The 26,925-nt window shown below is 44.8% G+C and overlaps 1 protein-coding gene across 1 annotated transcript in view; it reads right to left on the reverse strand.

Annotated features, from left to right (window-relative positions):
- Positions 1 to 26,925, reverse strand: part of RIF1 (replication timing regulatory factor 1) — a 270,093-nt gene that overhangs the window by 53,443 nt on the left and 189,725 nt on the right. The window contains 4 exon segments of the mRNA XM_030210901.1: positions 10,639 to 10,791; positions 15,562 to 18,318; positions 20,343 to 20,397; positions 20,480 to 20,569. Coding sequence (XP_030066761.1) covers positions 10,639 to 10,791; positions 15,562 to 18,318; positions 20,343 to 20,397; positions 20,480 to 20,569 — 3,055 coding nt within the window.

Raw genomic sequence — 26,925 nt, forward strand, 5'->3', positions numbered from 1 at the left:
AGGCCTCAAGCAGAAGTATAAGAGGAGCATGAAAAAAAAAAAGCGACAGATAACAGAGATTGATGCAGAAGGGAGGGAATAGTGAAGGGGTGAAGATAAGGACTATGAAAGAGGAAGAGTTAAGAGGTTCAAAATTTGAGATAGGGTGATATCTAGAACCTGGGAAGAAAGGTAAAATTATGTATCATACCTGATAATTTTCTTTCCATTAATCATAGCTGATCAATCCATAGACTGGTGGGTTGTGTCCATCTACCAGCAGGTGGAGATAGAGAGCAATCCTTTTGCCTCCCTATATGTGGTCATGTGCTGCCGGAAACTCCTCAGTATGTCGATATCAAAGCTCCATCCGCAGGACTCAGCACTTAGAGAATTACACCCACAAAGGGACACTCTGCCCAGCTCACCACCGCCGAAACGGGGGAGGGGAATTAACCCAGCTCATCCCCACACAAGTGGGGGAGGGGAATCCGTGCAGCTCATCCCCGCGGAGCGGGGGAGGGACACCACCCCGCCGATGCGGGGGGATCTGGCTTATCCTGCAACCGCAACAGGAGCTGACTGACCCTAATACCGCCGAAGCGGGAGGGGTACAAAGCTGCCCTACAGCCGCACGAAGCGGGAGGGAGCGCCGGCGAGAATTTAGGTCTCAATCCAGCCCCGTAAAACGGAGGGGAGAGGAATGCAGCAGCTCACTGTAACACAAAATCGTCTCAACTCCTGAAGAATCCAATTGAAAAAACTTGAACACGAAGTCCTCCTGAACAGGAACTGAAGACTAAACTTGAACCTGAAATGCAACCAGAATAAAAACAGTACAGATATCTGGGAGGGGCTATGGATTGATCAGCTATGATTAATGGAAAGAAAATTATCAGGTATGATACATAATTTTACCTTCCATATCATCATGCTGATCAATCCATAGACTGGTGGGATGTACCGAAGCAGTACTCACCCAGGGCGGGACATAGAAATCCCTGACCGCAACACTGAAGCTCCAAACCGGGCCTCCGCCCGAGCAGCCACAGTCAAGCGGTAATGCCTGGAGAAGGTATGAACCGATGCCCAAGTTGCCGCCTTGCAAATCTCTTCCAAGGAGACGGACCCGGCCTCCGCCATCGAGGCCGCCTGAGCTCTAGTGGAGTGAGCCTTCAGCCGGATAGGCGGCACCTTCCCCGCGGCCACATAAGCCGCTGCAATGGCTTCCTTGACCCATCTTGCCACTGTAGGCTTAGCAGCCTGCAGACCCTTACGAGGACCTGCAAACAGGACAAACAGATGATCCGACTTCCGGAAATCATTAGTCACTTCCAAGTATCTGATGATGACTCGTCTCACATCTAGATATTTGAGAGCAGAGTACTCCTCTGGGTAGTCCTCCCTACGAAAGGATGGGAGACAGAGCTGCTGATTCACATGGAAGCGAGAAACAATCTTGGGCAGGAAGGAAGGCACTGTGCGAATAGACACTCCTGCCTCAGTGAACTGCAGAAAGGGCTCTCGACATGATAGCGCCTGGAGCTCGAAAACTCTTCTGGCTGAAGTGATAGCCACCAAAAAGACTGCTTTCAACATCAGGTCTTTCAGAGATGCCCTCGACAAGGGTTCAAAAGGCGGCTTCTGCAAGTCTCTTAGCACTAGATAGAGATTCCACACAGGTACCACTGAGTGCAGAGGAGGGCGCAGGTGATTAACTCCCTTGAGAAAGCGCACCACATCTGGCTGCGAAGCCAGGGAAGCACCCTTCAGGCGGCCCCTGAAGCAAGCAAGAGCCGCTACCTGGACTTTAAGGGAACTGAGCGACAGGCCTTTCTCCAGACCTTCTTGCAGGAACGCCAACACTGAAGAAATTGGAGCAGTGAAGGGAGAAAGGGAGCCTGCCTCACACCACGATGCAAAGGTACGCCAAACCCTGGCGTAAGCAGTAGAAGTAGAGCGCTTCCTTGCTCTCAGCATAGTGGCGATGACCTTGTCTGAGAAGCCTTTCTTCCTCAGACGCTGCCGCTCAATAGCCAGGCCGTAATACCAAAAGGGGGAGGGATCCTTCATCACCACGGGACCCTGATGCAACAGGCCCTGCTCCGCTGGCAGTCGCAGAGGTCCGTCCACTGAGAGCCTGATCAAGTCCGCATACCAGGGACGTCTGGGCCAGTCCGGACCCACCAGGATTACCCGGCCCGGATGCTTTGCCACCCGGTCTAGTACCCTGCCCAACATGGGCCAGGTCGGGAACACATAGAGAAGCTCCTGTGTTGGCCACTGTTGGAGAAGAGCATCTACTCCCAGAGATCGAGGGTCCCGTCCTCTGCTGAAAAAGCGCGGCACTTGGCAATTGGCCGATGACGCCATCAGGTCTAGGCTCGGCTGGCCCCAGCGCTTCGTGATGTCCAAGAACGCCTGAGCCGATAGCTGCCACTCTCCGGGATCCAAAGTATGGCGACTGAGAAAGTCCGCCTTGACATTCATGACTCCAGCAATGTGGGCCGCCAACAGTTGTTCCAGTTTCGCTTCCGCCCACTGGCATAGATTCATGGCCTTCTTGGCTAGAGGGGCGCTCTTGGTACCTCCCTGGTGATTGACATAGGTCACAGCCGTGGCATTGTCCGACAGGAGACAGGAGAAACTCCAAAAGCGCCAACCGAATGGCTCTGAGTTCCAGGAGGTTGATAGACCACTTTGCCTCTGCAGGAGACCAGAGCCCCTGCGCTGTCCTTCCCAAGCAATGGGCTCCCCAGCCCGTCAAAGAGGCGTCCGTCGTGACGACAACCCACTCTGGGGTCAAAAGAGGCATCCCTGCGGACAACTTGTCTGTCCTCAGCCACCAGCTCAGCGCCTTGCGCACCGCTAGGTCCAAGAGAAGGCACACAGCATAATCCTCCGACACTGGAGTCCAGCGCTGCAGCAGAGAGAGTTGTAGTGGTCTCATATGAGCCCTGGCCCAGGGCACTACTTCCATCGTGGCCGTCATAGAGCCCAACAGCTGCACATAGTCCCAAGCCCGAAGAGGAGAGGCTACTAGGAACTGGTCCACCTGAGCCTGAAGCTTGACAATTCGATTGTCCGGCAGGAACACTCTGCCCACTTGGGTGTCAAAACGAACTCCCAGATATTCCAGGGACTGAGTCAGGAGCAGCTGGCTTTTCTTCCAGTTGATGATCCACCCCAGGGAGCTCAGAAGAGCAATCACCCGGTCTACAGCTCTGCCGCACTCTGCATAAGAGGGGGCTCGGATCAACCAGTCGTCCAGATAAGGATGGACTTGTACTCCTTCCTTTTGTAGGAAGGCCGCGATGACCACCTTTACTTTGGAGAAGGTCCGCGGAGCAGTAGCCAACCTGAACGGGAGGGCTCTGAACTGGAAGTGTCGGCCCAGGACTGCAAAACGCAGAAAGCGTTGATGAGGAGGCCAGATGGGAATATGTAGGTAAGCTTCCTTGATGTCCAAGGATGCCAGAACTCCCCTGCCTTCACTGCCGCTATAACAGAGCGGAGAGTCTCCATTCGGAAGTGCCGAACTTTCAAGGCCCGATTGACCCCTTTGAGGTCGAGGATAGGCCGTACAGAACCTCCTTTCTTTGGTACCACAAAGTAAATGGAGTAACATCCCTTGCCAAGCTGATCTTCTGGCACCGGAACGCCCGCACCCAGGCGGATCAGATTGTCCAAAGTCTGCTGCACTGCCACAACTTTGACCGGAGACTTGCAGGGAGAGTGTACAAACCCGTCTCTTAAGGGTCGGCAGAACTCTAGATCGTAGCCGTCTCTGATGACTTCCAGCACCCAAGCGTCTGAAGTTACCCTGGTCCACTCGCCCAGAAATGAGGACAGGCGTCCTCCAATCTGCACTGGGCCATGGACCAGGGCCCCGTCATTGGGTACGAGACCCTGGGGGAGGACCGGAGGAAGCACCTCCGGGACGGCAGTCTCTGCGAAAGGAATGCTGCTTGGGAGAGAAGTTCCTCTTGAAGGAAGAGGGGGCAGAGGAGCCCAACTTGCCCGGGCGATACCAACGGACTTCCTGAAACCGTCCTTTGGAGTTACCGGGGCGAGCACTGGCCCGAGCCCTGACCTCTGGTAACCTCTTGCCCTTAGACGTGCCGAGATCGGTCACAATTTTGTCCAGCTCAACCCCAAAAAGCAGCTTGCCTTTAAAAGGCAACTTAGCCAGGCGAGACTTAGAGGCGTGGTCCGCAGACCAATGCTTCAGCCAAAGCCACCGCCGTGCAGAGACTGTCTGAGCCATACCTTTAGCTGAGGCTCTCAAGACATCATACAGCAAGTGTGCCAAATAAGCCAAGCCCGATTCCAGGGCCGGCCAATCAGCCCTCAAGAAAGGATCCGAGGGGGAAGCCCGCTGCACAATCGTCAGGCACGCCCTGGCCACATAGGAGCCGCAAACTGAGGCCTGCAAACTTAAAGCAGCCGCCTCGAAGGACGACCTTAAGGCCGCCTCCAATCTTCTGTCTTGGGCGTCCTTTAGGGCCGTGCCACCTTCCAACGGCAATGCCGTTTTCTTAGTCACCGCAGTGATTAAAGAATCCACGGTAGGCCAAGGAAAGGCCTCCCGTTCACCTTCAGGCAGAGGATAGAGGCGGGACATAGCCCTAGCCACTTTGAGGCTCGCTTCTGGGACATCCCATTGAGCAGAAATCAAGGTGCGCATGGCCTCATGCACGTGGAAGGTTCTAGGCGGGCGCTTCGTCCCCAGCATAATGGCGGAGCCAACAGAGGCTGAGGGAGAGACGTCCTCCGGAGAGGAAATCTTCAAAATGCTCATGGCCTGCACTAACAGGTTGGGCAAATCCTCTGAGCGAAAGATCCGCGCTGCAGAGGGGTCACCCGCTCCATCCGAGCGGGAATCCGTCTCCTCCAAGGAATCCCCAAAGGACCGTTGGGAGAACTCAGATACGCTGCCCTCATCTACATCAGAGGAGACAGAGTCTTCTAGGGAATGGAAATCCACCTGAGGGCGTTTGCTTCCGGAGGCCTCAACCCCTTTATCAGACAGGGGGGCAGGGGCAGCGTTTTGCATAAGAAAAGCCTGATGCAGCAGCAAAATGAACTCAGGGGAGAATCCCCCCGAACAGTGCACTTCTGCAGCTTGGGCCGCACCCTCAACCGGCGCTCGCAAGAGCGGGGGAGAAACCCCCTGCCCGCTATAAAAAGGTAAAATTACCTGCTTCTCGCTCCGAGCTGTAACGAACTGGTGTCCCAGTGAGCAGCTGCAATAAACGTTGAAATAAACGCCCTTAAAGACGTCCAAATTTTTTTTTTTTTTTTTGACGGAGCCAGCGGGAGGGGGGAGAAAAGGAGGGACCTGGCACCACCAGGTTTGCACTTGCTCAAGAAGAGCCCTCAACCCCAGGTACTCAACAAAACCTAAAAATTAGGCTTGGAGACCTAGCCAGAGCTGCTGCTGTGTGTGACCACCACCTGCTGAGATAGAGAACATACTGAGGAGTTTCCGGCAGCACATGACCACATATAGGGAGGCATAAGTACATAAGTAATGCCATACTGGGAAAAGACCAAGGGTCCATCGAGCCCAGCATCCTGTCCACGACAGCGGCCAATCCAGGCCAAGGGCACCTGGCAAGCTTCCCAAACGTACAAACATTCTATACATGTTATTCCTGGAATTTTGGATTTTTCCAAGTCCGTTTAGTAGCGGTTTATGGACTTGTCCTTTAGGAAACTGTCCAACCCCTTTTTAAACTCTGCTAAGCTAACCGCCTTCACCACTTTCTCCGGCAACGAATTCCAGAGTTTAATTACACGTTGGGTGAAGAAATATTTTCTCCGATTTGTTTTAAATTTACTACACTGTAGTTTCATCGCATGCCCCCTAGTCCTAGTATTTTTGGAAAGCGTGAACAGAAGCTTCACATCCACCTGTTCCACTCCACTCATTATTTTATATACCTCTATCATGTCTCCCCCTCAGCCGTCTCTTCTCCAAGCTGTATAGCCCTAGCCTCCTTAGTCTTTCTTCATAGGGAAGTCGTTCCATCCCCGCTATCATTTTAGTCGCCCTTCGCTGCACCTTTTCCAATTCTACTACATCTTTCTTGAGATGCGGCGACCAGAATTGAACACAATACTCAAGGTGCGGTCGCACCATGGAGTGATACAACGGCATTATAACATCCTCACACCTGTTTTCCATACCTTTCCTAATAATACCCAACATTCTATTCGCTTTCTTAGCCGCAGCAGCACACTGAGCAGAAGGTTTCAGTGTGTTATCGACGACGACACCCAGATCCCTTTCTTGGTCCGTAACTCCTAACGTGGAACCTTGCATGACGTAGCTATAATTCGGGTTCTTTTTTCCCACATGCATCACCTTGCACTTGCTCACATTAAACATCATCTGCCATTTAGCCGCCCAGTCTCCCAGTCTCGTAAGGTCCTCTTGTAATTTTTCACAATCCTGTCGTGATTTAATGACTTTGAATAACTTTGTGTCATCAGCAAATTTAATTAACTCGCTAGTTACTTCCATCTCTAAATCATTTATAAATATATTAAAAAGCAGCGGTCCTAGCACGGACCCCTGAGGAACCCCACTAACTACCCTTCTCCATTGTGAATACTGCCCATTTAACCCCACTCTCTGTTTCCTATCCTTCAACCAGTTTTTAATCCACAATAGGACATTTCCTCCTATCCCATGACCCTCCAATTTCCTCTGTAGCCTTTCATGAGGTACCTTGTCAAACGCCTTTTGAAAATCCAGATACACAATATCAACCGACTCCCCTTTGTCCACATGTTTGTTCACTCCTTCAAAGAATTGAAGTAAATTGGTCAGGCAAGATTTCCCCACACAAAAGCCATGCTGACTTGGTCTCAGTAATCCATGTCCTCGGATGTGCTCTGTAATTTTGTTTTTAATAATAGCCTCCACCATTTTCCCAGGCACCGACGTCAGACTCACCGGTCTATAATTTCCCGGATCTCCCCTGGAGCCTTTTTTAAAAATGGGCGTTACATTGGCCACCCTCCAATCTTCCGGTACCACGCTCGATTTTAAGGATAAGTTGCATATCACTAGCAGTAGCTCCGCAAGCTCGTTTTTCAGTTCTATCAGTACTCTAGGATGAATACCATCTGGTCCAGGAGATTTGCTACTCTTCAGTTTGCCGAACTGCCCCATTACGTCCTCCAGGTTTACCGTGAAGTCAGTAAGTTTCTCCGACTTGTCCGCTTGAAATACCATTTCCGACACCGGTATCCCACCCAAATCTTCCTCGGTGAAGACCGAAGCAAAGAATTCATTCAGTCTCTCCGCTACGTCTTTGTCTTCCCTGATCGCCCCTTTTACCCCTCGGTCATCCAGCGGCCCAACCGATTCTTTTGCCGGCTTCCTGCTTTTAATATACCGAAAAAAATTTTTACTATGTTTTTTTGCCTCTAATGCTATCTTTTTTTCATACTCCCTCTTGGCCTTCTTAATCTGCGCCTTGCATTTGCTTTGACACTCCTTATGCTGTTTCTTGTTATTTTCAGACGGTTCCTTCTTCCATTTTCTGAAGGCGTTTCTTTTAGCCCTAATAGCTTCCTTCACCTCACTTTTCAACCAGGCCGGCTGTCTTTTGGACTTCCGTCTTTCTTTTCTAATTCGCGGAATATGTATTGCCTGGGCCTCCAGGATGGTATTTTTGAACAGCGTCCACGCCTGTTGTACAGTTTTTACTCTCTCAGTTGCCCCCCTAAGTTTTTTTTTTTACCATTCTTCTCATTTTATCATAGTCTCCTTTTTTAAAGTTAAACGCTAACGTATTTGACTCTCTGTGTACAGTTACTTCAAGGTCGATGTCAAAACTGATCATATTATGGTCACTGTTATCAAGCGGCCCCAGTACCATAACGTCCCTCACCAGATCATGCGCTCCACTAAGGACCAAGTCTAGAATTTTTCCTTCTCTCGTCGGCTCCTGCACCAGTTGCTCCATAAAGCTGTCCTTGATTTCATCAAGGAATTGTATCTCTGTAGCGTGTCCCGATGTTACATTTACCCAGTCTATATTTGGATAATTGAAGTCACCCATTATTATCACATTGCCCATTTTGTTTGCGTCCCTGATTTCTTTTATCATTTCTGTGTCTACCTGCTCATCCTGGCGAGGCGGACGGTAGTACACTCCTATCACCATTTTTTTCCCTTTTATACATGGAATTTCAACCCACAGTGATTCAAAGGTGTGATTTGTGTCCTGCTGAATTTGTAATCTATCTGAGTCAAGGCTCTCGTTAATATACAATGCTACCCCTCCACCAGTCCGGTCCACCCTATCATTACGATATACTTTGTACCCCGGTATGACAGTGTCCCACTGGTTATCCTCCTTCCACCAGGTCTCAGTAATGCCTATTATATCCAATTTTTCATTTAGTGCAATATATTCCAACTCTCCCATCTTATTTCTTAGACTCCTAGCATTTGCATATAGACATTTCAGAGTATGTTTGTTGTTCTTATTTGCATGATGCTTAGTACCTGACACTATTGATTTGACATCTTTTGTCTGATCTTTAGTTGTATTTAAGGGCACCTGGCCTACCACGGTTTGTTGTGTAACCTCACTATCCAGAAACCCTATCTTCCCTGTTTGTGAGGTATCTTTGCAAGATACCTTTTCCCGAACCATGCGCTTTTGAGCGACTGTCGGCCTTCCCCCCATTTCTAATGCCGACGCCAGCAGCCTGGTCCCACCCTGGTTAAGGTGGAGCCCATCCTTTCGGAATAGGCTCCCCCTTCCCCAGAATGTTGCCCAGTTCCTAACAAATCTAAAACCCTCCTCCCTGCACCATCGTCTCATCCACGCATTGAGACTCTGGAGCTCTGCCTGTCTCTTGGGCCCTGCACGTGGAACAAGTAGCATTTCAGAAAATGCTACCCTAGAGGATCTGGATTTGAGCTTTCTACCTAAGAGCCTAAATTTGGCTTCCAGAACCTCTCTCCCACATTTTCCTATGTCATTGGTACCCACATGTACCAAGACAGCAGACTCCTCCCCAGCACTATCTAAAATCCTATCTAGGTGACGCGTGAGGTCCGCCACCTTCGCACCAGGCAGGCAAGTCACCAGGCGATCCTCACGTCCACCAGCCACCCAGCTATCTATATGCCTAATGATCGAATCACCAACTACAACAGCTGTCCTAACCTTTCCCTCCCGGGCAGCACTTGGAGACATATCCTCAGTGCGAGAGGATAGTACATCCCCTGGTGGGCAGATCCTGGCTACAAGAGTACTTCCTACTTCACCAGGATTGCTCTCTATCGCCACCTGCTGGTAGATGGACACAACCCACCAGTCTATGGATTGATCAGCATGATGATATGGAAAATGAGTTTTCAGGATGCGGCGGGTGAACGTAGAATGTTTTCTGGCTCTCATCCTACCTATATCCTCACACCTCCCTTCTCCAAGATCCTTCTGCTTTCTCTTTCTCTCCAACTCTACGTCTCATACTCCCAATAATCCCCTCTCAGCCAAACCCCTGAAAAACCTGCTTCCTTCCATATCTCACTAACCCAGCCAGTCTCTCTGAATGAGAACTAGTAACAAAAATGATGACTCTGGCCACATTTTCCTACTTGGCCAATGGCAGCTGTAGTCATAATTAAACTATGAGGGACGTACTAGTGTTGTGTGGTTCAAAACATTATACTTCAGCTACAAAACTGTACATATGACATGGACTGAGGTTATCATTGTTCTCTTCATCCCCCTGGCTTCTACTCATGACAGAAGATGAGAGAGGGGAATCGGGATTGAGAAAGGGTACCGTTTTCCTGCAATTCTGCACCAAAAGCAGAATTTTGCAGCTCTTGTCGTATTGCAGGATACCAGTGTGACCAAAATGAAATAGACACAAAGTGGTCTTTTCTCTCTATGACTTGCAAAATTCCTTTCCTATCATCCAAGTTTATGTATTTAGCATGGTGTGCAATATCTGCATTTCATTTACTTTTACTACTCTGCAGTTTAACCCTCTTTCAGAATCGAATTAACCATTTCCAAAACAACTTTATGGACAGCAGACATCCACCAAAAGGAGAACTCTAGCATTTTTTATTAAATTATTTAAAATCAAGCTTTCTTTTTTGTATAAAATCTGTCTCGCCCTCCATTCTGTGCAGAAAAGTATTGCCACGTCCTATTTCCTGTCATTTTTGTAGGGTTAACTTTTATGTTTCTTATTACAGTATTGTAAAATGCTTAGGATGGTATTTGAAACAGACTTGCAGTACATAAAATTGTTTTACATAAATAAAATTCTAAATAATGACTTTTGTATTAAAGCCACAGAGGGAATAATTTTCATATTGCTTTCTACTTACAAACTTTGCACTTGAAAGTGAAAGCATATAAATGTTTTTACTTTGAAGGAAAAAGTACCTAGAGACACTTAAACCTGCTTTTCCTGTGAATACTTTCCAAATAAACAATGTGTACTTCTAAAAAAACAACAAAAACGTACACAAGTTTTTTCAACCCTAGGGTTAAATCCTACCTCTGGAAATGTGTTCACCAAATGTGGGAAAAATGTGCACGCTTTTACCCAGATAGCCCATTTTTGTGGGTAACATACAGCAACAGAGTACCATTAAAGAAAACTTACCTTAGGGGCTTGCACACAAGGTGAGGTTTTGAGAGTTCTAATTGCTGGAGAGCCATTTGAAACAGTACCGGATCTGACAACAGGGCTTCGACGATCAATGTTATCAGCCAATTCTTCTTTATAAATTGGGTCAGCAAAGGAGACTCTACGAATCTAGTTTAAAAACGTACACACATTATATAAACATCTGCCCCTGAAATTCACTGGATGACATCAATATTGCAAATGCAGCTTCTTTTCTAGGAAAAACCTTTTCAGTTACCTCTTCTCTGATGAAGCAAGGCCCATAGACTTACATATTAACTAAAGCTTAAATGAATACTTCAGCCTGAGAAAGAACACGAGAGGTTATCTAACTGTCCTGTCAAAAACAAGCAATTTTGTTTTCTCAGAGAATAAGAATTCACATATAGGAATCCCTAGCAAAGGACTGTTTTCAAAAACAAGCCCACCAATACCCAAGAAGAATTTTTTTTTCTTCAATTGAAATCCTTTCCTAGTTTTTATACCTCTCTCTTATTTTAGTTATATTACAAAGCAGACAATGCAAAATAATAAAATGGGATTCTATGTTTTACACAGCACCGAGAGCAGACTTGACCAAATCTACTGTTGCATTGGTAATCTGTATTGAAATAGTAATGTCTGTGATTTTGTGTATTGATCATCTTTCACCTATGCAAATCTCCCCCATAAAAGTTTATTAACGTGATCATAGAAGCATCATAGAGGCATTCTTGATGTAATCTTAAGAGTCAGACCTGCCTAGGCACCATTTTAGGAATAATCTTGAGACGAGGGTAGAATAACCCTTTCACAATTGTGCTTATTAAGGTAGTCTTGAGGACCCTGTCAGGGATGTTCTTTGCCTGTTGGGGGGGTCTTTCTTCCTCATTCCTTCCCTCCCCCCTTTTTTTTGGTCTTGGGGAGGAGCATTTTTCTTTTTTGCTATGGATAATGTACTTTTATATTTTTGCAAATGTTGTCTCCCAAATATTTTGTCTTTCCTATGAAGCCCTATGAAGTTTATTCCAGGCCTATGGTGCAGCAAGAAGGAATGGATAGGATTTGTCAAAACATGTAAGCAGCGAAGGCTGAAGCGAGGGATTGGGACCCCACAGTATGCCCACAAAGACTCCAAAACTAACCCATCGCAAAGTACACCCGATAGGCCAAGATGGCAGAGGATCCCACGCTGATCACCACGCCGGCAGGTAAGCGGGCCCAACAGATCTCTCAGACTATAACTGCCGCCCTTGAGGATTGTTTAAATAAAACTACAGTTGGCAGTAGATAAAATTAATGAAAAATTTGATGCTCATTGCCACCGGATCTTGGAGGTGGAGAGGTGAATCTCAGAGCGGAAAGATCAGGCTGCACGCTTGGGCAATCAGCTCGGCTCCCTGCAAAAGGAAAATGCCATGCTCTGAGACAAAAAAAGTGCACAAGCAGGAGAACCGGGCACACAGGAATAGTCTGCGAGTTGTAGGTCTGCCCAAAGCAGTGCCCGACACATAGATATGTACTTAAAAAAAAAAAATGTTGAGAAGTCTTTATTGAAATTCAAACAGCAATGACATTGCCAGAATGAACATTAAGAAAAGCATAAAACAAAGTTCTTACAACAATTGCAAAAACATGAATATACATTATCCATAGCAGAAAGAAAAATGCTCACAGTGAAAGATGTAATACAACTTACAAAATACTTCTATCATTTTTGATAGTTATTGTATAACACCCCCAACCCGGAAAACACCCCTCCTCCTCCCAAAGACCAAAAAAAAAAAAAAAAAAAGAAAAGGGGGGAGGGAAGGAAAGAGGAAGAAAGACCCCACCCCTAAACAGGCAAAGAACATCCATGACAGGGTCCTCAGAGTACCTTAATAAGCACAATACTTCAGAAACAGTTCCCAGACAGCTTCCCATTTAACCTGAATATGGCTATGTATTGCTCAAAGCTTTTCCATTTCACAAATATACCAACATTTATGGAGCCACTTGGTCAAAGAAGGGACCAGAGGATTCTTACATTGTGCAGCCATAGTCACTCTGACTGCTGAAACAGAATATCGGACAAATAAAGCCTGAGATTTAGTATGTCCCGTGGGATTCATAGGAAACAAAAAAATATTTGGGAGACCATGGAATAGGCTTAGCCAGTCATCTTTAGATTCAAGAATGAATAGCTTTCTAGTAAGCCCGGGCCTTAACACAGGTCCACCAGATATGGGCCGTAGTACCACTCTGTCCACATCCCCTCCCCATCAGAGAGTAGTAGAAAACATATGTTGTAATCGAACAGGGGTAAGATACCACCTGTACATTACTTTAACAGCAATTTCCTTAAAGGGAACAGAGATAGATAACTTAAGTATAATATTTTCAATAAGATTCCAGTTATCATCCCTAATTACCATCCCAAGCTCACAATACCAATGAAGACGATGCCCCAAACGAGGTTGTACACATTTGCGCTGATATTTGTATAAACAAGAAATAAGGCCTCTAGTCCTCCTGGAGTCCTCACACAGGTCTTCAAGAAAAAAGTCCTTCCGAACTACGCGTGCTTGAATCGTGGTAGAAGAAAAATTGCTGCAGTTGGGTATAAGCAGGGTAGGGGTCAATTATTTGATGATATTCTGGTTCCTTTTGCTACCCTGGTTCAGGACTACTCGATTCCTCTTGGGGAGTAATAGAGTAGTCCTGAACCAGAGTAGCAAAAGGAACTAGAGTATCATCGTCAAATAATTGACCCCAGGTCATAAGGTCAAGTGAGATCCAGCGGACAAATGGTCCTGGGACAAGGCTCGGCAAGAAAAGAGGGTTAAATGCTATAGGAGTCAATTTAGACAAAACAAAGTCAGGCTTGGAAAACAAGGCGGAACAATAACAAAAGGTGGTATGAACTGAAGGACAAATATTACCTTGTAACGTACAATATTTACGTGGAAGACACATAAGGAAACAAAGTGGTCGGGAGCCAATCGATTCTTGTTCTAGATAGATCCAAAGCTTATAAGGTTTTGCCTGGAACCATTCAAGAGCAGCACAAGCCCATGCCACCTTATAGTACCAAAAAACATTTGGAACTCCTAAGCCACCCTTCTTGTGGTCAAGATATAGAAAGGAACGGGGCAAACGAGGGCGCTTATTACACCAAATAAATCAAATCAGTCAGTCTTGCAGGTCTGAGAGAAATTTGCGAGACAGACAGAGAGAAAGGACCTGAAAAAGGTACATCAAACGAGGCAGAATGTTTATTTTCAACGTAACGATCTTTCCAAAAAAAGAGAATTCAGAATCCCCCCCCCCCCCCCCAAGCGTTCCAGATCCCAATTTAGTTCCCAAAGAGGATAGTTTGTGGAGAACAGGTCCGACACCTGCAGAGTTAGTGTAACTCTCAAGTACCTAATTCCACCAGACACCCACCTAAACAGGAAAGAATGCTGAAGTATGATGTACAGTGTCTTATCCTTTCCTGGTTTTGGAATGACTGAAGTCAGTTTGGGTATAAAGCTTCTGAAACTGGCAAAAGCTCCTGGATCCGATGGCTTTGGTAAAGATTATTATAAACTATTAGGGGATTTGGTGGCAGCACCACTCTGTCATTATGTTTAATGACTTGGAGGACCGGGTGATTGACACTAGACCAAATTTAGCACATGTTGTTTTGCTCCTTAAACCCGGCAAAGACCCTGCCCTGGTAGGATCATATAGGCCTATTTCCCTTCTTAATCAGAATGCCAAACCTTTACCTTGTTCACGCTGATGAAGTTGGGTTTGTCCTGGGGCGCTATGCCTTCATGAACGTGATCAAGGCCTTGGCCAATCTCCATGAACATAAGGGCCACAGGGAGTACATCTGCTATAGTGCGCCTTGATATGGAAAAGGAGTATGATAGTATTTCCTGGGAGTATTTGTTTTGGGTGTTAGGACGGTATGGATTTGAAGGACTTTTTTTTCCCTGGGTTTGTTCCTTGTATAGTTACCTGCAGGCCCGACTATTGATCAACAGAGTACTCACAACCAGCTTTGATCTTCAGAGGGGCGCAGAGTTAGTGGTGTCCGCAATCTCCCGTTTTCTTGTTGGCAATTGAACCCAGATTAAGGGCATTCTAGCTGGAGGCTTGGAATGTAAAATCAGGCTTTTTGAAGACGACATCTTACTCTATTTGGCCCAGGTGCCTCAATGCTTAGGTGTTGCCTTGCGGTTGATGCGGGAACATGGGAACATCTCTGGTTTTAAGGTAAATTGTGATAAGTCTGAGTTGTTGCTGCTAGCGGGCAGTAGGGTGGAACCATAGCATACAGATCCTATTTACCCCCCCCCCCCCCCAGTGAAAAAAAACAATGTGCTATTTAGGCATCTATTTACTTAAATACTAATCAGCAAACTATGTATAAATGTAACATCTTGGATCCCTTAGAGAAGATCAAACAGTTGTGTCACAGTGGATTTTCCCAAGTCCATATTTTTAATGGCTTACGGACTTTTCTTTTAGGAAATTGTCCAAACCATTGTTAAACTTTGCTAAGCTAACTGCCTTTACTACATTCTCTAAAACAAATTCTAGAGTTTAATTACACTTTGAATAAAGAAATATTTTCTCTGATTTGTTTTAAATTTGCTTAATAGCTTCATTGCATACCTCTAAGTTCTTGTATTTTGAGAAAGAGTAAACAAGCAGTTCACATTTATCTGTTCCACTCCACCCTCTATCACATCTCCCTTTAGCTGTCTCTTCTCCAAGCGGAAGAGCCCTAATCTTTTAAGCCTTTCCTCACTCACCTCATTCTTCCCCTCTCCTTTTGCTCTTACATTTCTCCTGCACCTCCTCTGTCAATGTTGGGATCTCTGTTATGCTGAATTAATAACCAGCCACACAGCCTAATTACATTTAATAGCTATAATACAATACCTTGTTAACTGGTGATGGTGAATCATTCTCTTGTACTCGCTTCACTCCTTTCTTTAAAATACTGGTACATGGAGAAGCTGAGGGTGACCAGAGACAGCGTGCCTGCATACCACTAGGACTTTCATTAACTGTATCCAAAACTGTATCAAGTTCATTTGGCTTCTGAGGAGAACCTACATCTCTACTTGTCTCCAAGACTTGTTCTGCAATAGTTACATTTTCTGCTGTAGTAGAATCTGATGCACATTCTCGGACTAATAAAATGGTTTTTGTTTCATTATTTGTATCACAGTTGGTTTCTATTTTAGTTCTTTCACCTCTCTCTTCCTTATCACTTTGCATACTGCCAGTATCTGGCTCATCAATTGTTCTTTCCTCAGCATTAGTAACTACCATCTCGGCATCAGCCACCTCTTCCGCCACACTGCTTTCAATTACTTTATTATGTTCTAGAGACAGTGACTGTTCATTTTCAGCCTCTGAAGTGAGGTCATGATTAATAGATCCTTTTGAAGAGAAATCTACTGAAGAACATGGTTCAGATATTTCAATATTTTGTTCCACTGGCAGTGCTGCTTCAATATCTGATACTTCACTTTTTAACATAAACTTAATTTCTTCCTTTATTTCATTATTCTCGGCCTCTGGAACAACTGTATTTTCTTGATCTGCTTCGAAATCAGATTTCTGCTCTCTCACGGAAACCTCAGAAATGCATGGATGCTTCATGGAAAGCACTGGTGTGCTTACTGCACAAGGACCAAAGACACTATCATCAAACTGGGAGTCAACTGACATGGCTGTACTTGTTTGTAGTGGCATCTTTTCTTGTTCTGATTTTTCATGCAGGTGCAATTTTTCTCCACAGCAATCACAGCTCTTGGATCGTCTTACCCGTTTGCTTCTCTTGTGCTGGCATGTGAATTGCTGCAAACTAGTCTCAGATTGTAGAAAAACATCTGAAACAGCTGCTGAGAAATCGCCAACTGTTTGCTCCATAATAGAACTCTCTAAACTGCTGCAAATTTCTTTCATATCTCTGTTGGCATAGCATATTTCAATTCTCTCTCTTTGGACAACTGGATCAGAAATGCATAACTTTGTCGAGTTGTCTTCTCTCACATCAGAGGTTTTACTTAGTTCTATAGTTGCACTACTTATACCTGTAGAACATTCTGAGTCTAATTTTGCCAACTTGGTTTCAACTGTGCAAATTTTATTTTTATCCTCCACTTCACACGTTTTGAAAGATACAGCCTCCGTGTCAGAACTGGAATCATTTTCGATTTTCATGTTAGATAAAGTGTCTAAGTTGGTTACAGTTTCAGGTGGATGCTGCTCAAGAATTTTGTTCTCTGACTTTTCTTCAATCTCTCCCCCTTCATTTTCTTGATTACCTATATTTTTAGCTTTACCTTTTCCCATTCTCTTTCTCTTGGTAACTTCTTTTGACTCCAAGCTATCAGACTCAGAGTTTGCTCCACTAGGAAGCAATACTTGAGCTGATCTTGTCTGGTATCTAGGGCGTCCTCTATTCTTTTTTTGGCTTCCTTTATCTGACACAGAATTCTGCAGAATGTGCATCTCTGACTTTAAGCCATCAACTTCGAATTCTTTGACACTTTTGTTCATTTCCTCTTCAGAAAGAGACACTTTTTTGTTACTGTTCTCCTCCTGAATCTTTTCATGTGAACCACTCTTTTTATTTGTGATTTCTTGCTCATCAGTATTTTTTTGCCTCAGTAAACCCTCATCTTTTGTGTGCGATACTTTCTTCTGAGAATGTTTTCCCTCGTCTTTATTTATTTCCCTTGTTAATTGGCTAACTTTTTCTTTATCTTGACTGTCTGCCATAGTACCTGAGATATCTGATCGCCGTCTTGAAGAACGCCTCAGCAATTTTTGACTAGAAGCAGTCTGCAAAGATTGAGGGTCACCAATGTTCATCTGATCTGGAACCACTTCTGGGGGTGTATTCTCCTTAGATTCTATATCTGGTTTTGAATACTTCAATATCTCTGTGCCAGAATCCAATACATTCTTATCTTCTATTGTGGGTCCCTGCACACACGAGTCTATAATGGGAGAATGGGTATCTGAAATACATTCTTTCCCCTCTGGCTCAGAACATTTGTCAGCAACACAAATGCCTTCTGTAGGTATGGAAACAGTCGAGAATGTGTGTTCATCTTTCTCCTGTTGTCGTATTGGCAGCTCCTCTTTGTCAACATGCTTGGGACTGATAGACATTCGTGCTGACCTTTTTATTTCAACTGCTGTTTTGGGGGATTCATGTACTGAGATGCTTGTATATTCCTCTCTAGGCTTTTCAATTTCCTTTACCATCATCTCTGCTGTAGTCATACATTCCTCATTATTACACTTTGAAACTGTCTCTAAGCTTGTTGAAAATTTATTTAAGGAAGACGGGCTAAAAGGTCTACATATTGAACTGTCAAACTTCTCCAATGTGATAAAAGACTGTCTTCTGCTTGCAGGAAGTGGTGGTGTCCCTGAAACAATGTCAGATGAACCTGAAGTACTGCTAACATTTGAAGTATTTTCCCCAATGGAGACATCACCCACTGAAGTTTCTTTACAAGCAGATTCATTGAAATTCTCAGGCTCTTTGGTGCTATACCCTTCTGCATCTTCTCTGACAGTCTCATCTCCTTTTTCCACAAGAGAAGAACTCTTTGAAGGTTCCCTTGCAACTTCTTGACTACTACTAGATACCTCAACATCCATTTTCTCTTCCTGTAGGGAAATAAAACACATGCAAATTAAATAAAACAAATTACTCAATTTGAAGCCCTCCTTCCAAAGAAAGATTCCCAATACACTTGAATTAGATTGCTGCCATGTTTATACCTTGTAAAAGCATACAAAGCTGACAGTGTGGTTTAACAAACAAATGTAGAATTCCTCCTTGGACAAGTTTCAAATTCCATCTAGCACAATCTATGTGGTTATAAGTAAATCACATTATTCAGCTGTAGTTAAGTACAAACCAAGAAGATAAATTCTTTTCTACCCTCTCCTTTCCAAACACACAGGTCATTGGAATAGGGGAGCTGGACGGTCCCCACAAGGTCTTCCCAACTTTATATCTGGCTGCTTGCATAAGCAGGGCAAGAGATTAGATGTGAGCTCATGCTTCAGCCTCCACATCTCCTGCTATGTTCCACCTCTGTGATGATGGTAGATCCCTCCTCTGAAAAGCCAGTGCCACATTGCTGCAGAAGGCAACTCATTCCTCTAAGCTATTTCTTTCATCCCCCTCCCAACAGCTTTAACAAGAGTGGCGTCCAGGTGAAATACTCTTGTAGAGAAGTATAAAAAAAATTGAGAGGTGGTAAGGGAAGGGATGGTAGTGAAAGTAGGATCTTACCCTCCTGATCAGTCAGCCAACTAGACAGTAATTCATAAGCAGAAATCTTGGGATGCATACCTACCCAGATCCTGCTTTATCAGAAACAAAGACTGAATGCTGAACCCTATAGAGCAGGGAGGCTGGAGTCCTGAAGTATATTTTCTAGTTCCTGATCTATCAGGAACACCTGAAGGTGAAAACATGGGGGCCTGTTCAACCAGAGCTGCCCCAGGAGTTCAATCACGATCCTGCTCCATCAGGAGATAATGGCCATTACCCTGGGGGGCTTAGCAACCCTGCTGAACCAGCCCTTATATCTGTAGTATCCACAGGAGACAGAAATGAAGAGCAGAAGGTGATATCAGCCCTATAAGATTAGTAAAGACAACCGAGTCTCCCCCCCCCCCCCCCATGTCTGCTAGAAGGGGGGCTTAACCCGCTTGGTCAGGACTGGTCTGGCACGGAAAAGGAATGAAAATGAAATCCAGTTATACGTTTTTATTTTTGAAATCTATCAAAAATCTTTCACTGCAAATTCTAACATTCTGTTGAAAAAACCCAAACCATTTTGTACAGTTGTGTGGGCTGAGCATTGGTGGGTCTGGAGACTGGCTAGCTATGGAAACCTAGTGCCTTGTCTCTTGAGCTTCTGGAGGATATGACAACACAAAGGTGGGCACCTTGTGCTGAGTCTTCTGTGAGAACCAGTGATTTTACCCCTGGGGAAATTGAGCTGGTCCTCAGGAATGCAGAAAGGTATACTAGAACAGAAAACAATCTCATGAATTCATAGGCGGCTTAGCTGTATTGACAGACCCAGACAGCAAGCTTCACAATGCTCAATGTGGCATACTAAATACTTATACTAAATATTTATAAGCAAATACAGAATACAAGAATTGAACAAGGATTTACGACTATGGAAATGGATGTGATGGTTGAGTACCTATTTGTTGATGCAAATTATGTCTAACAAAAGCTGAAGATGCGTGGATAGATATTAGACTGTTATAATCACTGCTCGAAGAGAGCTGTTGACCCTGTGAAGTGAGCCTGGATACTTGAGTTTCTATCCCTGTGCTTCAAAGGCCTATTCTCAGATTCACCATACAGGTTGCAAGTTTACTTGTACAATCTGTAGGGTCAGTTTCAAATGGAAACGCCCTGCAGCATCTTTGTTTGAAAATCAACCTGCTGCATATAAGTTCTCTCTTGGCCTAAATACAGTCCGTTTTACCAACCCTGAAGAAGTAAGGGAGGAGAAAATTTTCAAAACATATTTTTATGCTAGTAAATGTGTTTATTGAAGGTAAAACACTTGAAAACCACTCCCTAAAATTAACCTTAAACATATAAATTTGAAAGAGACACTGGTTTCCATATACTCAGATAAACTGAACACACTTACCTCTGACAGCTTCTCACAATCTTCCTTCATGGTTTCTGATACAGTAATTTTTTCCCTAGAAACAAATAATAATAATTAACCTTTGATGTTCTACATTACTATTGAAAACAAGCTAGCCAGCTATTACTCATACTTACAGGGAGTCCTCCTGGCTCTGAGTATATTGATTAAATAAGGTGGCATCCTGTGATGCATCCAAATTATTATACATGGCAGGAATATCAACTCTGCAACACAAATTTAGAAAAGTTCATTACAATTTCTAAATTAAATTGAGAATAAAACAAGACAGCAAACATTCACGCACAAAACAAGGTTCATGGATTTTGTATTCAATAAAACAAATCTGGCCTTGAAGTATTCATGTGGTTATTTTCTTTTCAAGAAACATAGCTATATTGTTTGAAAAAATTAAGATATACAAAATTCACACTCTCAAAAATTGCTGTTCCCTTTAACAGTGCTTTTCTTGAACTCTGAGATTAAATTTAACCAGTTTAGAAGTACCACTGGTGATTGAACTCATTGAAATGCTGCAGCCATAATGAAGAAGTCTCCATTCCTACTTCCCAGGTTTGGTGAGAATAAGGACTGTTTTCCCATTGTCATAAAATGTGCTTGAAGCTAATATTTCCTACGTTAGACCCTCTGTTAGGGCGCTAATATTTAAAACAAATGATTTATTATATATTCAATACTGTCAGAAAGGTAACAAACCACTATCCTCCTGGATCTATATAAACTGTGGGTGAGTAATATTTATTTGATCAAGATACTGTATCTTTTTCAGCAACTTTCTCAATGTGCTCAATGTTGTGTTCAAGCTCGGTAGTGTGTACTCCAGTTATTTAGCATGGTAGGCTCCTCATCTAAGCTTGACCAATCTCTATAGGTTTAAAGCAGATGGGTGAACAAGAATGCTGCATCATCAAACTTACTTCTGGACTACTACGTTATCCGGGTTTAGACTAGTTTGGGAGTGCCAATGGCCCAGCCTGGGTATAATTGGGGAGGATGTAGACAGAGGGTACTGACCTCCCACTGCTGCTTATAATATCAGGCAGTTCCTCCAGGGAGCTGGAGTATACAATGACACGAGGATGGGGAGCTGCGGTAAATCCACAAGTGTCAGAAAAATCATCAGGGATGAGAGGAAAAAGAAACTTACCATCCTGTGAGAACAGTAAAAAGCTTTGTTCCTGCAGTAAAAAAATAAATTACTGTGACCATTCAGAGCACACATGGAAGGGCCAGCTGTGGGGCTCTCACCTATCCAGTGGCCACCGGCATGCGGAGCACCTCAGGGGGTCTGCTGCAGGTCCAAGCAGCACAGAAATCCTGGTGGAATGAGGACCACGGGCCACTAGGTTCTTTAACAGGAAAGCAAGGAGTGTGCAATGAACAACCCAGAAAGCGCGCGAGCAGCAGTGCCTTGGCATCATGTATTACATGTGGTGGACATCCCAAACAAACCTGCTCCTCTACTTTGCAATTGTTTAATGGTATGTGCAAGATTAATCTCCCTACTAACCTCTCTCCTCAAATGACAGATATGGGCAAAAGGTTTATTCCACCACAAGCACTTTTTATGTCTGTAGTTATGTATCAACTGGTGATCCATTCTGATTGCCCCTTCATAGGGAAGGAAGTTTGTTCTGTATAGATGGATAATTTGATATTACACTGCCCTATTCCCAACACAGCTTCTGATATAGAACATCAGACACTTAAAATGGTGCAATGCTATCATCACATGCTAAATTTTGCCTTTTCCCCATTCTTGCTTACGAGATTCATGACAACTTTTTGTCCGCCACAGCTAGCACTGCTGAGGAGAACCAGTGCTGTCAGTTTGCCTACCAGCAGAAGCAGACAGCAAGGGGTCAAGGGCAGCCCATCACCTGAGCGTTGTGGGCTTCCTGCACTCCTTGTGCCAGCGACACTGTCACTGACCACATTTCCTGCTTGGGCTGCAAGTTTTGGCTGCCAGTTCCCACACAGCCTCTTCCTAGGCCTTGTTCTCTGTAGTAATGTTCCCTGACATCACAAGAAGTGGGCCCTGATTGATCTGTTGACTACATTTCCCGCCACGCAGTTAAATAGTATGTGGAAAGGTGCCATTTTGTGGGGTTCAGTGCGTGGTGGCGAGTGGTGATTGGAAATATAATAACTATTCTAGATTGTAAGCTCTTTCAGCAGGGACTGTCTTTTGTGACGGGCAGACGCCAGAGGTGGTGGTAAATGGAGTTTGCTCAGAGGAGGGAAAGGTGAGTAGTGGACTGCCTCAGGGATCGGTGCTGGGGCCGATTCTATTCAATATATTTGTGAGTGACATTGTCGAAGGGTTACAAGGTAAAGTTTGCCTTTTTGCGGGTGACACCAAGATTTGCAACAGAATGGACACCCCGGAGGGAGTGGAAAACATGAAAAAAGATCTGCAGAAGCTAGAAGAATGGTCCAATGTTTGGCAATTAAAATTCAATGCGAAGAAATGCAAAGTGATGCACTTAGGGAGTAGAAATCCAAGGGAGATGTATGTGTTAGGCGGGGAGAGTCTGATAGGTACGGACGGGGAGAGGGATCTTGGGGTGATAGTATCTGAGTACCTGAAGGCGACGAAACAGTGTGACAAGGCGGTGGCTGTAGCTAGAAGATTGCTAGACTGTATAGAGAGAGGTGTGACCAGCAAAAGAAAAGAGGTTTTAATACCCCTGTATAAGACGTTGGTGAGGCCCCACCTGGAGTATTGTGTTCAGTTTTGGAGGCCGTATCTTGCGAAGGATGTTAAAAAAATGGAAGCAGGGCAAAGAAAAGCTACGAGAATGGTATGGGATTTGCGTTACAAGACGTATGAGGAGAGACTTGTTGACCTGAACATGTATACCCTGGAGGAAAGGAGAAACAGGGGTGATATGATACAGACGTTCAAATATTTGAAAGGTATTAATCCGCAAACGAACCTTTTCTGGAGATGGGAAGGCGGTAGAACTAGAGGGCATGAAATGAGATTGAAGGGGGGCAGACTCAAGAAAAATGTTAGGAAGTATTTTTTCACGGAGAGAGTAGTGGATGCTTGGAATGCCCTTCCGCGGGAGGTGGTGGAAAAGAGAACAGTACCGGAATTCAAAAATGCGTGGGATAAACATAAAGGAATCCTGTTCAAAAGGAATGGATCCTCAGGAGCTTAGCTGAGATTGGGTGGCACAGCCGGTGGTGGGAGGCGGGACTGGTGATTGGGAGGCGGGGATAGTGCTGGGCAGACTTATACGGTCTGTGCCAGAGCCGGCGGTGGGAGGCGGGACTGGTGGTTTGGAGGCGGGGATAGTGCTGGCCAGACTTATACGGTCTGTGCCAGAGCCGGTGGTGGGAGGAGGGGCTGGTGGTTGGGAGACGGGGATGGTGCTGGGCAGACTAATACGGTCTGTGCCAGCGCCGGTGGTGGGAGGCAGGGCTGGTGGTTGGGAGGCAGGGATAGTGCTGGGCAGACTTATACGGTCTGTGCCCTGAAGAGAACAGGTACAAATCAAGGTAGGGTATACACAAAAAGTAGCACATATGAGTTTATCTTGTTGGGCAGACTGGCTGGACCGTGCTGGTCTTTTTCTGCCGTCATCTACTATGTTACTACGTGTAAGGTGCACAGCGCTGCGTATGCCTTGTAGCGCTATAGAAATGATAAGTAGTAGTAGTATTGTGAGCTGTGCGCAGAGCAGGAGGAGAGACAGCAGGAGGAACCCAACTGGAGAAGGAGAGCAGAGCTGGGAGGATCGTGTTTGGAGACCTGACGGTAAGGCTTCTTTACAGTGAGTGACCTATTCTTCTGTAATCTGTACTTTAAAAATAACTCTGTCGTAGGTACACCCCAGTTCTGCCCCCTTCCTTTCTCTTGAGGATCGTGGTTTAAACATTGGGCTTTGGTATGTATAGAATAAATTTGTGAAGGCAAATACCAACAAAGATTTGAGAGGTGATACTATTAAATGTCTCCGAGAAATATAAACAGTCACTTTAACTGTATATCCACAGAAAAACTATGCAAACCCTTAGTGCTAATACTATTCAAAACTCTACAGCAAACATTTTTTAAGTATGTTCATATTCTTTCAGGGACATTTACAGACCAGAATCGATCTAACTATAATGCAACTGATTTTGTAATCATTGCACACAGTTTTTTAACCAAATGTGAATAAACCATATCTCTTAGCTTTTCGAATCTCAACATAGGCCATGTTTCACATATCAGCTGTTTCGAGGAACCCTTAGATCATAACGCTCTGCCATCTGGACTTTGACTTGAGTGAATTAGGCACCATTCCTTATTGCAGATTCCTTGTAAGAATGACAAGATGACTGGAATGTCTGCCTGCCAGGGGGACACACTCCCTGGCTAGAGCACCAGGACTTAAAAGACCCTTCAAACCTGAAGCAGGCCAGACATGTAGAGGATTTCCATGCCTTCAGAAGCATGGCAATGCCTGAGGAGAAAAACTCTTGCTTCTCAGGTGCTTCTTTTTCAAGGTCCGGGTCATAAGCCAGAAGGGAAACAAATATTCCATGGGAACTGAACTTTGGAAAAGAAGTTCTGGCCCTCTCAGCTAGGGCAAGAGAGGACTCACTACAAGCCAAATCAAATTCTCATACCAAGGGTGGTGACACCAATTTGGGGCAATCAAATGACCAGGAACGGGTGGCTTTGCAACTCTGAAGATAACCTGACCTACCAGAGGCCATGGGTGTCAGACAAACAGGGGCTGAAACTGGGGCCAGGGCTCCCTCCTCCAGGTGAAAAACAGAGGACATTTGAAATTGTGTTTGATCTGATAGTGTCCATCAAACCAAAAAATGGCAAGAAAAGTCTTTCACAGACAAACACACAGGTAGCACAAGAGTGGAAGACACTGAACACAGTCACCAGTGGACCACTCAATACAAAATAAGCGCCGACAGACCTGACAGGGGCTGTGTTTTGGCACTCCTGCCTTCGTCGGGGATCTTACTGGTCAGTTGAAAAATCTTAGCTGTAAAAACAGGATGTGATACAAAACCTAATGTTTGGTCCAGGACAGGGGAACAAAGTGTTTGAACGATGGGAGGATCTGGGCCTCAGTAATTTAGGGGCAGTGATAGATCAGGAAGGTGAGCCTAGACTTTTAGATCAGTTGATTCCTCGTGAATCCATTTGCTGGGGTGATACTTTTGCCTACTGCCAGCTGAAGCACTATGTTCGCTCTCTAGACAAAGAGGCACTCAAATTCAAACTAGGAGAGAAAATTCAGACTTTATTTGCGGAGACCGCAAAAGAGGCTCCTTCCATTTCCAATTTACAGAAGAAAATTTGGTCTCTTGTACCTGGAAAGGAGCTGGCCCAGCTTCGGCGACGTTGGGAATTAGATATAGGGTGTGATCTTACTTCTTGGGACATAGCAGCTCACCTTAAGAACATCCCTCAACTAATTAGTGGGGCAGGATACCGAGAATGTGCATATAGAGTTGTCAACAGAGCATACTTTTCACAGGTGCAGTTATTCCGAGCAGGGAGATTCGACACACCCACTTGTTTGAAGTGCAAATCAGCTGACAATTCTTTATACCATGGGTTTTGGGGATGTCCAGTTATACGATGTTTTTAGAGACGGGTGGTGGCATACCTCTCCCTTTTGATGTCGTATCATGTACAAGGGACACCTATGCAGGTGATGCTTGATTGCCCTGACTCATTCAGAGGGCTTAAAGCAGGAGAAGTGTTGTTGTGCCGCAAGCTATGTCTGATTGCTAGACATTGTATACTGCAAAAATGGGCTTCAAGGGACACACCAGAATTCTGGCATTGGCGCAATCAAATACATCAAGTAATAACATGGGAAGCGCAAGAGGCAAGAGGTTCATATAAACGCAAGGCCCGTTTTCTCAAGCTCTGGGGTCCTTATTTAGCTAACACAACAGGGAAGGAGTTTAATTCTTAATAAACTATGAACGTGGTTAGCAACTGTTCTAATGCTCAAGTTACATACATAGAGGTAAAGGGGGGGGGGGGGGGTAGTGGGGATAAAGGGGTTTAAAATGAGGATGGTTTTTGGATGATATATGTTGCACAAGCTGAAAGTAGTGAAAACATGTCATTAGTGTTGAATGTATTCCTGCAATATTATTCTTTTGTAATTTTATTCTCAATAAAAATTGTTAAATAATAAAAAATAAAAAAAAACAGGATGTGATACAATAAAACTCAGTTGGTCATAAAATTAAACACAGCGCTTATTTTGTATTGATTGGAAAATAAACTTGATCCACTGGAGATTGTGTTCGGTATCTTCCCCTCTTGCGCTGATCTGATAGTGTCTCACCATAAACTTCCCTGTGCTCCAACAACAGATGGAAGGCTGCCAGAATAAGCTCCCACTCCCCTAGGCCCAGCATCTCCCACCTGATAAATTCCATTTCGACATTGTCCATTTCCATTACATGGACTGCCAAGAATGCCAGCAGATACAAGTCTGCCCATACACACAGCTTATCCACACCCAGAGACACATCTGAACTGCTGGTATTTCACTGTTTGTTGTTATACACTAGAGCTGTA

This window comes from Microcaecilia unicolor, chromosome 7, assembly GCF_901765095.1.
Source record: "Microcaecilia unicolor chromosome 7, aMicUni1.1, whole genome shotgun sequence".
NCBI lineage: Eukaryota > Metazoa > Chordata > Amphibia > Gymnophiona > Siphonopidae > Microcaecilia > Microcaecilia unicolor.